The 17,286-nt window shown below is 37.4% G+C and overlaps 1 protein-coding gene across 1 annotated transcript; it reads left to right on the top strand.

Annotated features, from left to right (window-relative positions):
* The first annotated feature begins 2,898 nt into the window (after positions 1-2,898).
* On the top strand, positions 2,899-11,454 carry LOC113062730 (uncharacterized). Its single transcript, XM_026232692.1, has 6 exons — positions 2,899-3,374; positions 6,040-7,085; positions 7,201-7,270; positions 7,338-7,512; positions 8,621-8,786; positions 11,263-11,454. Exons 1-5 carry the CDS (start codon positions 3,173-3,175, stop codon positions 8,784-8,786), a joined length of 1,659 nt encoding a protein of 552 aa, XP_026088477.1. The 5' UTR covers positions 2,899-3,172; the 3' UTR covers positions 11,263-11,454.
* The last annotated feature ends 5,832 nt before the right edge of the window (positions 11,455-17,286 follow it).

Genomic DNA, 17,286 nt, shown 5'->3' with positions numbered 1-17,286 from the left:
GAGAGGATTTGCGAGCTTGCATAACTCAGCACTGAACAAACCCCAGCGTTTTTAGCGGTGAGTGGATTTAAACTCAAACATCTCTGATTGGCCGTTGCGCTCAAGAAATCAACAGATTAATTAGATTTGCTACATTGCTCACCGCTGCAAAAACACGTTCCCTCTCTACAAAAATAAGCAATTTGGTGTGTTTGCAAAATCTGTTTGGCCAATATGCTGTTATTAGTTATACTAACTAGAACCAGGCCTGATTGGGTCAGCTGACTGGTGCTCCTAAATACTTTTTCACAGTCGCACACAGTAATTTTCAATCGCAGATGTTTTAAAAGTGAAACAATATAAGACTGAAATGGTTGCACTATAGAGCCCTGAGTTGGCATCTAATTTTTATCTTGTGATTGTTTTATAGTCTCATGTGGGATATGCCACTGCATAAAATGACAAAGTAATTATAAATGATTAATTGCATGCACTTAAAAATATGTATTCATTATTTTTTATACAGATCATATGCAGCCAGAAAGAGAGAGAGACCTGAACAAGTATGTACAAGTGCAAGGTTTGCAGTTTGTGTTTTTCACATTTAAGAACATTCTGCAGTCATGTAAAAATACACCAACACACATCAAACCATGGGTTTGCTTGTGGAGATGAGCAATGTCCTGCTTCCTTTAAAAAATTTGTGACATTTAGATCCCACATGCACAGGAAGCACAAGCGTTGTAAGCCATATAATAAAAAAACTCAGTTCAGAGGTACTCTTGATTGCAAAGTTGCTGGATGTCCATTTGTGGCAGAAAACTTCTCATCTTTGTGTACTCATTTGAGAATTCACATCAAAGATGGAAAGAAAGTGTACTGCCCCTACGATAACTGCTGCAAATATTTCAGAGTCAGATCATCCTTTTCTGCACATATTTCAAGGAAACATACACAGGTTGCCACTGCTCAGATGTCAAGTCCCTCAGAAGTGATCAGTGGTACTCCTGAGTTCAATCTTTTTCTTTCATCAATAGCTGATTATGAAGAGGAGGAATGTGTTGTGCATGAATCATTTTTACATCATTTGGCCCAGTTCTATCTGAAAATGCATGCAAAAATGCAGTTGCCAGCTAGCACTACACAGTGCATTATTGAAGGGTTTCAGCATATTCATACCTCTAGTTTTGCAAACTTCTTTGACAAGTTGAAAGAAAAACTTTTAGAACTGAATATTCCACAAACTAAGATAGATCAAATACTTCATAGTCTCAGTAAAGAGGATCTCTTCACTCTATACAATGAAGGACCACTGAGATCAGACAAAACAAGAAAAACATTCTACAAGCAGCATTTTGATTACACTGAGCCAATACCAATTTATCTGGGAACTGATACTGCTGGCAAGGAGCGCTTTTGCCAGTATGTGCCTATCAAGGAGACATTGCAAACCCTCTTCAGACAATCGAGTGTTAAAGTACAGTGCAGCCAAGCAAGATGCCAGAACAGAGATGACATGGTTTTGGAGGATGTATTTGATGGAAAACATGTAAAAGAAAATTCTCTTTTAAAAAGCACTTCTTCATTGTCTCTCATTCTTTACCAGGATGCATTTGAAGTTGCAAATCCACTCGGCTCAGGAAAAAAAAAACACAAGATCTTAGCAGTGTACATGAGCCTTGGTGAGTTAGAGCCACAAAACCGTACCCTAGTAGATCCGATGCAGTTGGTCCTGCTCTGCAGAGAGAATGACTTGAAGACTTTTGGAATTGAAAAGGTGTTTTCAAGTATTATCACAGACCTTAAAGATTTGGAAGATGCAGGAATTGATACAGAAGATGGCAATAGAAAAGCATCTGTAATTTCCATTTGTGGTGATAATCTTGGCTCCCACTGTATTGGAGGCTTCTGTGAAAATTTTAGTAGCAGTATACATTTTTGCAGATACTGCTCGATTAACAGAAGTGATTTTCAGAAGACCCCTCTGAAGTTAGGCCCCAAAAGAACAGTTGAAGGTCACAAAGAGAATGTGAAACAGCTTTCCACCACTGGTCAAGATGTAGTACAGGGAGTCAAGTTTAACTCGCCTTTCAATTCATTGAAGCATTTTCATGTTTGTACTGGGCTACCTCCATGTTTGGGCCATGATCTTTTTGAAGGAGTCGTTTCCTATGACTTGGCATTGTATATTGATCATCTGGTGAAACAAGAAAAGCAGTTCACATATGCTCAACTAAATAGATGCATCACACAATTTAAATACTTAGGAAGTGATGGTCTCAACAAACCTTGTGAGGTGAAGGCTGATGGCAAAAGGCTTTGTGGCTCTGCAGCACAGAACTGGTGTCTGTTACGAATGTTGCCATTGTTAGTTGGCAATAGGATACATAATCCAATGGATAGTCAAGTCTGGCAGTTGTGTCTTCAACTAAAGGAGATGGTTGAACTAATTTGTGCTCCCAAAATTCACCATAATCAGATTGCTTACCTGAAGACAATCACAGAAGATTATGTCCACTTGAGATGCAGCCTCTTTCCTAACCATCCACTGAAGCCAAAACATCACTTTTTACTCCATTACAGTGACCTTATTCTGCACTTTGGGCCTCTTATTCGTTTGTGGACCCTCAGATTTGAGAGTAAACATTCATATTTTAAGGAATGTGCTAGAAAACTCCACAACTTCGTTCATCTATGCAAAACTCTGGCAGAAAGGCATCAGTTGCTTCAAGCCTACCTTTGCAGTGGCTCAGTGTTTCCCCCTACAGTTCAAGCTGTTGGTGAAATCAATGAATATGATGAGCAGCTTTATTGTGGTCATATTCAAGAGGCTGTAAGGGCAGCTGGCTTTTCAAAAGAAACCATGTCTGAAGTTTCAGCAGTGGTGTACAAAGGCACAAAGTACAGAAAAGGGTTTGTTGTTGCATTGAACGCCAAAGATCAGGACTTCATTTTTGGAAAAATATCAATGATTTTTATCAGTCATACACAAGTGCACTTTGTGGTTGACATGCTTCAGTCAGTGCTTTTGATTGATCTTGGACTTCATTGCCTAGGAAATTCAGAAGAAAAATTCATGTGTGTCCATGCTGACAGTTTGTGCGATTACTATCCTCTTCCAATATATCAAGCTTCAGGACTAAATGTTGTCTCCCTGCATCATGCAATATGCTTTGTCTAAATCACTACAGATATGGATACTGAAAGCTTTCGATGTGAAATTAAAAAGACATTACCTGAACTGGAGGATGAGACGTTGAGGACACTTGTTGCACACCTGATAGATGTTATTGGTGTCAGAAAAAGAGAAGACCTTATATTTGTTGGATCCGATGACATTACACTTTTTCTGACTCCAATACAGAGCCGAAAACTCATCCAAGCTTTCAAAAATGGTAAGTGCATATTATCAATCCTATTCACAGCAGAATGTTTTTAAATAGATAGTAACCCCTGAAAAAAGTCTGTTATCATTTAACTCAAGTCACTTACTCACCCTGAAGTTGTTCCAAACATATATCAATGTATTTCTTTTTTTTTTCATATTCTGGAAGCCAACAATTCTTCAAAATCTAATAATTTTATGTTCGACAGAAGAAAAAAATCATACACATTTGGAACAACTTAAGGGCGATGGCTTTTTTTTTTTTGTGGGCGTACTACTGTCTTTTTAAATAGTTCATCCCAAAATTAAAAATTGTCTCCACACCATCAGCACCAGGACCTTCAGCTCCACCCACTCATACCCAGTCACCAGAATATTAATGCCCCTCACCTGTCACACCCTCAACAAGCATGGATGACATGGATGACCCACCTTCCTATGCCTACCTTCTTTGTCCTCTTCCAGAGATTAAATTCCTCGGACCAGTTATCTTGTGGGAAGTCATGGCCTAATGGTTAGAGAGTCAGACTCCCAATCGAAAGGTTGTGAGTTTGAGTCCTGGGCCAGCAGGAATTGTGGGTGGGGGGAGTGCATGTACAGTTCTCTCTCCACCTTCAATACCATGACTTAGGTGCCCTTGAGCAAGGCATCGAACCCCCAACTGCTCCCCGGGCGCCGCAGCATAAATGGCTGCCCACTGCTCCGGGTGTGTGCTCACAGTGTGTGTGTGTGTGTTCACTGCTCTGTGTGTGTGCACTTCGGATGGGTTAAATGCAGAGCACAAATTCTGAGTATGGGTCACTGTCACTTTCACTCACTTTCACTTTCTTCATTGTGCTTGTCCTCAACTGCTTATGCCTTTCACTCACCTGTCTGTAGATCTTCCAAATCACCTCCAACTTTTTAATAAAGAACTGTTAACTGTTCTGTGTCTCCTGAAAATTCTTCATCTGGCTTCTCACATGGACACAGACTACTTACCCACTATATTCACTGTTGTGGATATACTTTGTTTATGCGAAGATACCTTTGTTGAACTCCTGCAATCTCCTTCATTGAACATCCCTTTGATCTCCTTTGTTGAACATCCCACATCCCTTTGGTCTCCTTTGTTGAACTTCTGCAGTCTCCTTTGTTGAACTCCTGCAACCTCCATCATCGAATTCCTTCAACCTCCATCCCTAAACTTTCACTTTCACTTTCTTCATTGTGCTTGTCCTCAACTGCTTATGCCTTTCACTCACCTGTCTGTAGATCTTCCAAATCACCTCCAACTTTTTAATAAAGAACTGTTAAGTTTACCTCTGTGTCTCCTGAAAATTCTTCATCTGGCTTCTCACATGGACACAGACTACTTACCCACTATATTCACTGTTGTGGATATACTTTGTTTATGCGAAGATACCTTTGTTGAACTCCTGCAATCTCCTTCATTGAACATCCCTTTGATCTCCTTTGTTGAACATCCCACATCCCTTTGGTCTCCTTTGTTGAACTTCTGCAACCTCCATCATCGAATTCCTTCAACCTCCATCCCTAAACTTCTGAGTCCTCCATCATCAAACTCCTGAGTCCTCCATCTCCAAACTCCTGCGACCTCCATCGCCAAACTCCTGAGTCCTCCATCGCCAAACTCATGCGACCTCCATCGTCAAACCCCTGAGTCCTCCATCGCCAAACTCCTGAGTCCTCCATCGCCAAACTCCTGCGACCTCCATCGCCAAACTCCTGAGTCCTCATCGCCAAACTCCTGAGTCCTCCATCGCCACACTCCTGAGTCCTCATCGCCAAACTCCTGAGTCCTCCATCGCCAAACTCCTGAGTCCTCCATCGCCAAACTCCTGAGTCCTCCATCGCCAAACTCCTGCGACCTCCATCGCCAAACTCCTGAGTCCTCCATCGAAAAAACTCCTGCGACCTCCATCTCCAAACTCCTGCGACCTCCATCGCCAAACTCCTGAGTCCTCATCGCCAAACTCCTGAGTCCTCCATCGCCACACTCCTGAGTCCTCATCGCCAAACTCCTGAGTCCTCCATCGCCAAACTCCTGAGTCCTCCATCGCCAAACTCCTGAGTCCTCCATCGCCAAACTCCTGCGACCTCCATCGCCAAACTCCTGAGTCCTCCATCGAAAAAACTCCTGCGACCTCCATCTCCAAACTCCTGGGACCTCCATTGCCAAACACCTGAGTCCTCCATCGCCGAACTCCTGCGATCTCCTTTGTCGAACTCCGTCCCTCATGGTAACAAAACCCTATATACTTAACCTGAATATTACTGGTGTCCTCCAACATATATTCAGTGTGGAATTCTCCCATTCATCTTCAACAAAGAAAACCAGCCACATCATCTCATCACTTGAAGTATCAGTAATCTTTTAGTACTCAATACTCAATCTCTCAATACTACTTGCATAGAGTTTACATTTTGGGGTGAACTAATCCTTTAATTAAAGCCTATTTTAATTGTCTTCATTTAAAGGGGTATGATGGCCACAAGCATTGTGTACTTTATAAAGTAATCAAATAAGGACTGCATGATGCCAGTGGGAAAGACACTAGGTCCAGTTGATGGAACTGGCAATGTTAAAGTTGAGCCCTGCTGCAATTTATTATGTGTGAATATTGTATCTGTGTATGTGGAATTCATGTGGAACTCTTTCATTCTCTTTGTAGAAGCAAATGGGCAAGTGGCCTCAACTTCTTCAGAGGGTCAGGAACCTCGTGTTTCACTCCCCGTACTTATACTGCCAGATGGATTTTCACCCAGTGCCACACAAATTTCTCCACTCCCTTCTGAACGACAAACTTCCTCAAACCAAAACAAGTCCTGGATCAGCAGCTTCCAAGTTCCATGGGACAAAATGCCAGCACGACTGTTACAGGCAATGGAAAAAGGTTGCTTGGCTCACCCAGAGGACAGAAGGGTACTGATTAGAGTTGTTGTTGAAGCAATGCAAGCACACTGCAAAAACCCCAGTAAAGCAATTTGTACAGAAGTGGCCAGATTAATTGTATGCAAGTACCCTGGGACTTTTGCTGATAAGACTGGAGAAGGTGAGCAGCTGGGGTGTGGTTATTATTCACTGTTCAGACAGCTTAAAACCAGAGTTGAGCACATAAATAGAGACAATGTCAGTAATCGAATCCGACAGCCTAGGAAAAGGTCCAGTGATGACAGCAGTGGTAATGATGCTGCCATAAAAAGAAGCAGAACAGATGTGGATAGTTATGGGTGTACAAAATGGCAACCCACTAATCTTCCACAAGGAGAAACGGCAGAATCATTGGAAGACAAGAGAAAGATCTTGATAACCATCTTCAAGTCAGAAGGACCTACAGCTGTTGAGGCAATGGACGTAGAGAGGAATATGGAATTGACCTATATATATCAGAGGCACATGATAAATACATGGCCCCCTCCCAGTCTGTGTGAAGTTGAGGAGCAATGGCCATTTCTCTTCACTAAAAGAGGTCTCTGCAGTCATTTTCATATGCTCATTGATATTGATACACGCCTCCATGAAGCTTTCCTCACCAAGGGCAGGAGGATTATTAACTTTTTCCTAAATCAAAGACTAAAATGGAGCCAGGACATCCAGGCTTTGCTACGAGAGATGGAGCATGAAAGCATGAACAACCATCAGGTCCCTATCGCTGCCATTCTTCTTTTAATGAAATACTTTCAAGAGAAAGAGGACCACATCTTCATCTTGAGAGATGTAAAAGTTCTTTCTTTATATTTTTTATACCATCACTCTAAGTTGAAATCTTTTTTTTTCTTAAATAGAAATTATTTTCAATATCTGAGAATCTTTTCCTTTTTTTTTCTTTCAGCCAACCTCGACCAAGATGTCGGTTGAGCAGGAGATGACATTGCCTACCACACCACGGGTGATCATGCTAGGTATGAGAAGTAATTGTTGAGAATTCTATTACAAGAAACAATTTAGCTGAGGATGCCTTTGTTTTAGGGAGTAGTCTGCTGTTTGCAACCCACTGGATGGTCAGCATTGAGGGGAAGGTATTCTATGAAGCTAACCAACTTCATAACTTTGCCAGTGCTTTCGCTGTCTTTTTCGGCTCCTTTTATGTGTTCAATCTGGAGTATCAGGAGTCAGCATCCACTACGCTGGAGATGGTACAGAGGTGAGTAATTCACCACAAAATGTGTTACTTATGGATTAGTTAACCCAAAATTAAAATTCATGTATATCATGTATTCACACCCCATGTATATATATATATATATACACAAATAATAGAAGTAATTCTCTTTCATGACTCCCTGCACTTAAACAGAACAATTCACAGAAATTTATCTTAAAATGCAAAAAGGAGATTAAAATGTAAACATAGTCGGTTATGGCTTAAGTAAACAGTAGAGAAATAATGCATGTGTGTCATTATATTGGATCCATGCATCCGCACTCTTAAAGTGACACCAGCCTAATAGTCCTGCTGCTTTCTGTGTTAGTAATTGTCAATCAAACTACAAAAGACAAAAAAAAAAATCACTCACTGCTCTTCACTGAATAACATTTTTGTAACTTTAATAAGGATTAACCTTTATTTAGATAATTTGCAGTGTTATTTTATATTTGATTACTTTATTTAATTTCTGGACCTGAGAACTACTGATTGACCTACCTGAAAACCCTTAAAAGCGTTATTTAATTTGTATCTTCGTTCTATTGTATATATCTATTTGTGTTATTGATGAAAATACCGAACTTGTCCTTTAATGACTGTTAACTTGTTTTTAATTTATATTAGTTAGTAGTTTTAGTTGTGGTATCGAAATTGTAATTGAGAATTTCACTGGTATCTAAAATGTTGGTGTCATAACCTTGTTAATTACAATACAAATTTTTTTGTTATCAAAAACAATAACTATTCCATTAATTTATTACCTAAATAAAGTGTTACGCACTACTTTATCTCTGTGTATGATTTAAAGTGGGCAGAATGCTGGATCTAACGTAACTGTCGAAAGTAACCGTCATTTTGTCCCTTCCGGTCAAATATTGCAAACTTTCTGCAAACAGCAACAGTTTTAAGGTTTCAGTGCTGGCAAATGACCATGGTATAAGCGGGATTATCCATGGCTAGCTGTGCATTAAATGATTTAGGGTCATTTCGTTTTGGGTGGTTCTTTGCCTCCATGTCATTAAAATCGATAAATGCACAGGGCCGCTTTTAAAGATGACTACTGTATGTGTTAATATGAACATTTAAGACCTGTGTTTGTTTTTAGATTCTTTGTCAGGATCAATCCTGAAGAGGGCACAAAGTGCACTGCAAAATTTGGTACAAGCCGAAAGACGGGTGGAACTGTACAAAGAAAAGTTGCCGCCATCAACTCCCGGGTAGCAACATTCCTGCAGAGGCTTACGGAATTTGAATGGAAGACTGCAAATTAGGTAAGTTTCTAATGCAGGGCTGGACTGGGACAAAAATTTGGCCCAGACAGGCCACCACAATCAGTCAAACACCAAACACCAGTACACAATCTTTGCAGTTCCATTAAATATTTGTCCCTACTGTACTCAGGGTGTCCGTGGATCCTTTAAAAGTCTTATTGCCTAAAATTTGTTAATGAAAAGATAAGGCCTTAATCAGCGTTAAAATGTCTTAAATCCAGGTTTCAAAGTAAAATGCAACCACAGAGAAGATTAACATTTTATTTGCACTTGTTGCATGTTATGACTGCTTAAAGTTATTGATGCATTAGAGCGATAAAGAAATGTGGGTAAATGAGAAAAAGGCAAAATGCCAAAATGTGTGTAAGTTATTAAAATTGCAATAAACCATGCAAGATATCTGAATTTAGCACTCGCATACTGGCAGGCAGCACTTTGTGCACACTCATTCGAAGAGTGAGCACACAGTCTGTCAGCACTCGAGCACCTATTTCAGTTCTGTGCTTTTACCGATCAAATACACATATGTATGTGTCAAAATGCATGACTTGACTAGCATTCACGTAAGCCCAGAAATTGAATAGTGTACAATCATGTCTTAAGTGTACGTAAATAATAGGGAAAAAATTGGATGCATATCAGTAATTATTTTGGATATGTGCATTCGGTCTTAAAGTAACGGTAGCCTATATACTAGTGCTGCAACGACTCGTCGACGTCATCGATTACGTCGACTACAAAAATACGTCAACGTGTGTGAAATGCGTCGACGCGTCACACTGTTTGTTTATATCTTGCGTAATGGCATACTGGGAATGGAGAAAGTTGCATTCTATCACAAAAACAGAGACCACTGTTATCAAAAGTATGGGAATACTTTAAACAGAGGACAAATAAAATGGCCCTTTGTTCCCTTTGCATAACCGATATGGTGTACCACGGCAGCACAACTGCGATGAGTGAGCACCTCAGAGTAGAAAACATCTTGGCGCTCTCCGGTGTTACGGTTTAACTGGTTACCGTGTGATCTGGTGACCAACTGCCTGGTTCAGGTCTGATATTCTTGCGCTTGCGGCGTTCTGAAAAGTTTAGATGTTTTTAACTCGATGCGGTATGGACGCGCATGGAAAAAACGAGCGCGTCTCACCGCGTGCGCTTCGTGACAGCGTCGCTTCCATTATGAGCGCGCATACATTAGAAATAACGAACTTGGGCACGCAAAAGACGCGATATATATGTGAACGGCCCCTTAAAAGACCGCCCGCCGCAAGACAACAGTCACAAACCACCGAGTTACCCCGAATCAGCTCCAGATCTCTGCCTCTTTATTATTTTATACTGTAAAACTTAAACCACATAGGTTGAAATGATTAAAGGTTGAAATATTATATTAGAAGTTGTTCTTATATATTTTTTGTAAAGTTATCCAAAGGATTCATTAGCTAATTTAAAAAAAGAACATTAGATTAATTATTTATTGTAATAAAAAATAATCATTAGATTAGTCGACTAATCGAAAAAATAATCGTTAGATTAGTCGACAGAAAAAATAATTGTTAGTTGCAGCTCTACTATATACAGTATACTGATGCTGTTTGCCATTGCAGTCAAACAACAAAAGACAAAGAGAATCACTCACTGCTCTTGAGCCGATAGCTTTACTATCCCATTAAATCTCTACAAAGCTTAGTAGTAAGTCCTCTGGACAAGTGGACTTGTTGACTGGCACTCTTGGGATAATAGGTGGCAGTGGACTACTAAATCTCCATAAGTAGAAGTACAAGTAATATTTAAAGAAAAAGCTCTGTTAAGAAATAAAATCAAGGTAAAAAGATAACTGTGAACTACACACCAATAGAAAAGCAAATGATATAACCTTTTAAAGTGAAAGGTGGAGACAGATTGAGAAAGATGAGAATGATAATTAGGTGAAAGGATCACAGTTCTGCTATTTTTAATATAGGAAAATGTAAAGCGATAAATAAATATTGCATAGTGTACACTTACTTATTATCTATTATGCGCATTTAAAAAACTCGACAATATTTCCAAATTTTTATGAGAATCGTGTAATTCCTTTGCCAAAAAGAAGAGAAAGCTTTAAAGAAATAAAAATTCTGTAATTTACTCACTCTCATGTTGTTCCAAACCTGAATGAATTTATTTATTCTGTTGAACATAAAAGATTATATTTTGAACAATGTTGGTAACCAAATAGTCCTTTGAATTCTATGGTATGAAAAAAATAAATACTATGGAAGTCAATGGGGACCTGTGAATGTCTTAGAGACAAAGCATTTTATAAGATTTATATCACATGTGCGGTGCTACCAAATCTGGTGCTGGTGCTACAATCTGTAGAACTTGCTGTGTGAGTGTGTTACTCCAAGGATGTAATTGTTTTGTTTTGTTTTGTTTTCTTTATTTATTTATTTTCCCCTTTCTCCCTATTTCTCTCTCTACTTCTCATATGCAGAAAGGAATTGATGCCACCTGACCAGTGATCTGCCGTGATTGGTGGAGTGGAAGTTTGGAACTGTTTTGAAGTGCATTTTTATTGTGATTTTTATTTTATTTTATTTGTTTTGTAACTTAGTTTTGTTTTAATATTAGATGATTTGTTTAAAATAAAATATTTGTTTGACAAAGAAGCACAATAAACAATATGTTGATGTACATGGACTCAAGTCATTTTTTTTTGGAATTTGTTAAATTCAATAGCATTCATGTTAAATATAAATACTGAATCATACTGTAAAATTAAATCACGGTAAGGGCATCTTACTGTAAAAATAAATTGCGGTAAGGGTATCTTACTGTAAAATTAAATTGCGGTAAGAGCATCTTACTGTAAAATTAAATTGCGGTAAGAGCATCTTACTGTAAAATTAAATTAAAACACATTTACAGGTAAGCTACTGTAAAGGGGAAATTACAGTAACTTACTGGCAATAGTGCTGCCAGTAAGTTACCGCAAAAATACGATAAAAAGTCTAACAGTGTAGCCACTATGTTGAGACTGTGCCTTAAGAACTAGTTTGACCAATTAGCATTAGACAGGAGGTCACCAGTTTTACTTTTCCATTCAAATTAAACCAATCTACATTTTTGTAACTGATATAAAAAATTTAAGAGCAAACTAGAAGTAAAAAATTATATAACTATCTTTTAAAGACTAGTCTAAGCAGTTTATGTAACCAGCCCCAGTATTCACATTAAATGAGCATATAAATAGAGAGATTTTATTAATGACAGAATATTTATTTTTGGGTAAACCATGCATTTAAACCAAGATAATTTATTAAATGTAAAAATTTATGACATTAATTACTTATGCAAAAACATTTTTCTATTTATTAACAATCAGTTCATACAATCAATCTAATTTTCAGAATCTAAATGTAATATCTTAATGTAATATAAGTATTTGATAATTCATGTATGTATTTTATACTGTTTTGGTGAGTTTTTCTTTCCCGCCCGATGTGAGCTGCACATTGCAGTTTCATCCTTCAGACAGCGAGCATCATGGAGCCAGTGGAGGATGGCTGACTTATTAGCCTCAGTGTGGAATGGTCCTCCTAACAGCACATGGGCTTATCATTTTCCATTACATGGTACAGGATCTACCTGTTCTCCCTTCAATGAAGAGGTCATTAAAGTATTCCTATTAATCTGTTCCCCCATGAGGCCTTACCAATGTGCTCATATTTCATAAAGTCTCAGATGATACTGCTAAAGCATAATAATAAGCAGACCTAAGAGAAGAAACTAGGAGTTACAGTATGTAGCTACAGCAAGCAGCACGTGGACAACCAGGTTTATAATGATAGAGTCACAGTACAAAACTGCAACTGCATTTATAAAATCATGACCAGAATTTGGCTCAAGTCTAAAGTTGTTTTCAACATGTTATTTGAGCACCAAATCAGACTATTGGAATGACTTCTGAAGAATCGTGTGACACTGAAGACTGGAATAATAGCCGTTGAAAAAATAAATAACATTTTAACATATATTAAAACAGAAAACAGACTCTTTAATATTACTTTTTTGATCAAAATACATCCAGCCTCGGTGAGCATAAGAGACTTTCAAAAACATATAAAATAAAATCTTACCAACCCTACATTTTGGAATCTGTCAATGTTAGTAACTGTTTCACAGTTAAAAAGCTTAGTACAAAACCACACTCTTGATTTGTGTGTTATAGTAATTGCATTTTATAGCACATTTTACTAGAAACTATTAACAGAACATTGTGTTGTATACATACTCATACCCATGCTGGTGAATAACTGTGTGTAAAACAAATGAAGAATATGGTTGCATTAAAAAAAAGCATTTTATCTGACATTAGGCAATATATCTTTCTTTGCAATTCAATGCTAAACTCCCAGAAATGCACTGATGACTCTGTGGACTACCAGGGGGTAGTATCATGTAAGACACTGTACAACAGAAGAATATACAGTATATATCCAACAATCAAGCTCCAAAGCAAGTGTTCTTAAGCAAATGCCAGGGTCCTCTAGGAACGTTTCTTCACCTCAGTTTTTCTCTTTGTGTAACAGTGGAACTCGTATTCTCTTTTTTGCGCCACAATAGAATACATGTTCCAGCCGAGCAATTTATCAAGCCACAACATCAATTCAAGCTCCCTTTGTATAGTGAGTGCTTTTAGAGAGGTGGTTACGATAATGGGAAAACATTGTGAAGCAGTGTGAAGTCAAGTTTAGACGTTGTCAGAATGCATAATCACAATACTGAAAATAAGGAAACCCTCTGACACAAAACCTCTTTGGAACATCATTATATATTTCAAACAATATCAAATATATCGGTCTAGGGCATTTTCATTGAGGGCATATTTATAAATGCAGCGATATCCAATGTTCATTGACATACTCTGCAATTTATCTCAGCTTCATCATTTAAAGACACATCCATTAAATCTTCAGACTATCTATTGAAATGTTGTCTTTTTAATCCTTTATCTCAAACCTAAGAATTAAGAGCTTTCTTGAGGTATTAAAAATATAGACAACCTGACAGTAAAGGCCAAGGATGATCTCTGATTCTTTGACTTTTATTCTAGCAATATGTCACAGCATTTTAATGATTTATTGTCCTCTACGAATGCATGAAAGAATCTGTACATTTGTCTGCTCTTTATGTCAGTTCAAACACATCACAAAATGAGAATTAAAATTAACTGAGTATTATAACCATTAGATTAGAAAACGTTATTCTTTCTTAAATATTTATTATCCTAGCAAGCAATTTAATTTATTTTAGTCTAAATGGTATTTTAGTTTACTATCTATTTTTTACACATGCATGTAGTCATTGGTTTACTATGACAGCGTCAAGTGCAAATATTAATGCGCCTTTAAACATCCAAATAAATACATATCAAACTAGCTTTTGGATTTCTTGATGCTAAACTTCACACAGTCATGGGATGCTTCCAAAAAAAGAGACACATAGTATCTATGAAATATTTCAAAACTGTTGACAAACTGTCTGTCAAGACTAGAAAAAAAAAATGGTGGGATACCGAGTACAGTTTCTCACCGCTGTTCTCTTAAATTCTAGCGGGGATCAACCTTCTAGAACGTTCCCGTAGGCTAAGATTATATGAATAGAAAACAATCTTTCACTTGTGTCATATATACAGCAACAGAGTGTGACAGATGCCTGGAGCACAGGTCTGGCAGTGTCTGCGGTGACAGCTGCGCATCAAGGTCACATCAAATGATGCTGCTGCTTCATATTTCAAAGAAATGGAACTTTTGGCCCATAAAACTTAATAACACATTTGAATGGGTTCATTATCCTGATGCATTTGTAAATTGTGATTTTGTGAAAATTGTGACTGGGTTAAAAGCAAAACATGTCATATGGGGTACAAAAGCTGTTGAAGTGGAAATAAAGTCTCTCTCTCTCTCTCTCTCTCTCTCTCTCTCTCTCTGTCTGTGTGTGTGTGTGTGTGTGTTGCAAACTATTATTTTAATTCAAATTATAACAACTAATATTAAATTATAAGAAATCCCCCTAAACCTGGGACAAGAAACCCAAGTGTCAATAATGTAAAAAAAAAAAAAGAAATAATAATTAATTAATTAATTATTCTATTTAAAATTGTATTTTTATGATTTAGTGGAATCACTGAAGGACAATGACAGACAAAGTTAAATCTATTATACAAATTATATACAAGCGTATATTTACATATTTCATTGAAGTATTTATATTGTAATAATTGCAACATCATGAATACAAATTGAATTATTTCATTCAATAGAAGCCTTTAGGTTTTAATGGAAAACTAATATGTCCTAAATGTACATCTAATCCATGGAAATAGTGAATAATAACACCATTAATTACAATACGTGTTACATTTAACAGGCCTTCTGTGCCACAAATCCCTCGCAAATAGACCAAGAAAGAACATTCAAACCAACATTCATGATATTATGATATTCAACATAATATTTTCGGGAGAAACTAATTTTGATAAATCTTACCATGTGTGACAATACACTATCAATATTAATTATAATTGTAATAACAAAAAATGTAATTATTATAAAAAAAAAATGAAACCAAGAGAATAAAAGTACACACACACAGACAGATATACACATATGATAAAAAATTATTCCAGAAATTATAACAACAAAATATTATATTATAACAAATTGCAAATGAATGAATGAATGAAATATTCTTCTGTGGTCTCACTTTTTTTTTCTTTTTTTTCCCCACCTGAATAACTTTCAACACATTCAACATGAAATATCGCTTGTGACACTTCTTTGTTAGTATGTTCACTCGTGAGAGAGAAGACCTCTCTAAGCATGTATTTGCAAAGATTTGCTGACCTGGCTTAAGCCAGACTCCTGGGTTGTGTATTTTTAAAGGCTTTCAGCTGATGAAACAACAAAGAAAAGTGTTACAACTGCTCATCAGTGTTGCTGAGAGCAGGGAATGCCCACTGGAAGATTCCCAGGTTGCTCGGTATAGCACTGGATGAATACTCTGCATTTATATATATATATTATTGAGAGAACTCAAACTCAAAAACAATTCCCTGAGCTAATTTAGTTGATTGTCTGCTACATGAAGTGTGTCTTGTGCTATACATTAAAGAACACAAGTCCCATTTCAGTAGATTAACAAAAATATTTAAAACAGCACAAATCATCACATTAATATTTTTATTTAATATGTAAAATGCCGGTCTGAATCTGAATCATAAATGGACAAACTCATCTCAAATGACTCACAAAATTGTTATCAAAGCCACTGCTTTCAATTAAATATTAAATAGCACTTTCTGTATTATTGTCTGCTGGCAGGAAAATAAAGTGCTGCGTATTTAATGGAAATCAAGTGTAATATTGCCTTCACTCATCCTCAGATTATGGATCAAGACTGTGACTCCAAACACAAGAGACTCGGAAAGAGACAGATGCACGCATGAAGCGTTAAGGGACTGTGACAGGCCACTATTACATATTGAAATATTGCTCCATTCATCCACAGGCTTTATAAGCTCGATGGTTTTCTATTCTGCCTGTTCATACATCACTGTCAGCTGTAGTCTCGATCACAACCTCAATGACTGCTTTTGAAATCTCAACTGAATTGTCCCGCATTCTGCATTCTGCATTCTGTTGGGTGGTCATGCTACAGTACATGTTCTTATAAATGATCGAGCTTTTACAAGAAGGACAGCTCTAATTTTCAACCAGACGGCAAGTATGTCACAAAACATGAGTCTTTTTATGCTGTGGCCTTGGTAACAGTGCATTTGTGCAACAGAGTAAGATACATAAAATGATAGCTAGCCCTAGCTCTAGACAAAGGAGCCAGCCCTTTTATAATAATAAAAAAAAAATGTATACATGTTTGTAGCATAACTTACACCACTGAATTTATTATTGTTATTTTATTTATTTATTAAAAAGATATATGTATTTGTTCAGGCAAACATTTCAAAAGTGACAGAATAACCCTGTGATACTGTTACTAAACAGATTGAATAAACTAGTGAGAAAAAATCCATTATTGTTGTACACATCGTACTAGTGAGCATGTGATGTTTATTTTCAAGGAGTGTTCAAAAAGTCCACAGAATTAAAAGTGCTTATTGTTCAAAACTTCACGAATGAGAGCACTGCAGCTTTTGCAAGAGGAATTTAGCCTTCGATTCAGCAGAGCAAGAGGTTGCGCTGGAGAAAACGGCATGCTAAATAATTGATTATGTACATAAAAGAATGCAGGAGGAACCAAGGGCAGGAAAGAACCCCAGAAGCCTGTAAATAAATCCACAGCACCCGAGCAGCAGCACGACACTCTAGAATCTGTTTTGTTATCTAGTATAATCCGCAAAATGAGCCCACGAGTGACTGTGGCTTATATAAATCTATTGAGAAAACTGTCAGTCTTCCATGATTGTGGCTATTAAGAATTGTATTAGCTGTGGCAC

This window comes from Carassius auratus, chromosome 45 (assembly GCF_003368295.1).
Source record: "Carassius auratus strain Wakin chromosome 45, ASM336829v1, whole genome shotgun sequence".
Lineage (NCBI taxonomy): Eukaryota > Metazoa > Chordata > Actinopteri > Cypriniformes > Cyprinidae > Carassius > Carassius auratus.
Note: the sequence above shows the minus strand (reverse complement) of the source record. Positions and strands in the feature narration are given on the sequence as shown.

Excerpts from the sequence above, each read along its gene's own strand:
- LOC113062730 (XM_026232692.1), top strand. The coding sequence starts at position 3,173 with ATGGATACTGAAAGCTTTCGATGTGAAATTAAAAAGACATTACCTGAA. Across the intron at positions 7,086-7,200 it reads ACATCTTCATCTTGAGAGAT|CCAACCTCGACCAAGATGTC; the intron begins GTAAAAGTTCTT and ends TTTTTCTTTCAG. Across the intron at positions 7,271-7,337 it reads ACCACGGGTGATCATGCTAG|GGAGTAGTCTGCTGTTTGCA; the intron begins GTATGAGAAGTA and ends CCTTTGTTTTAG.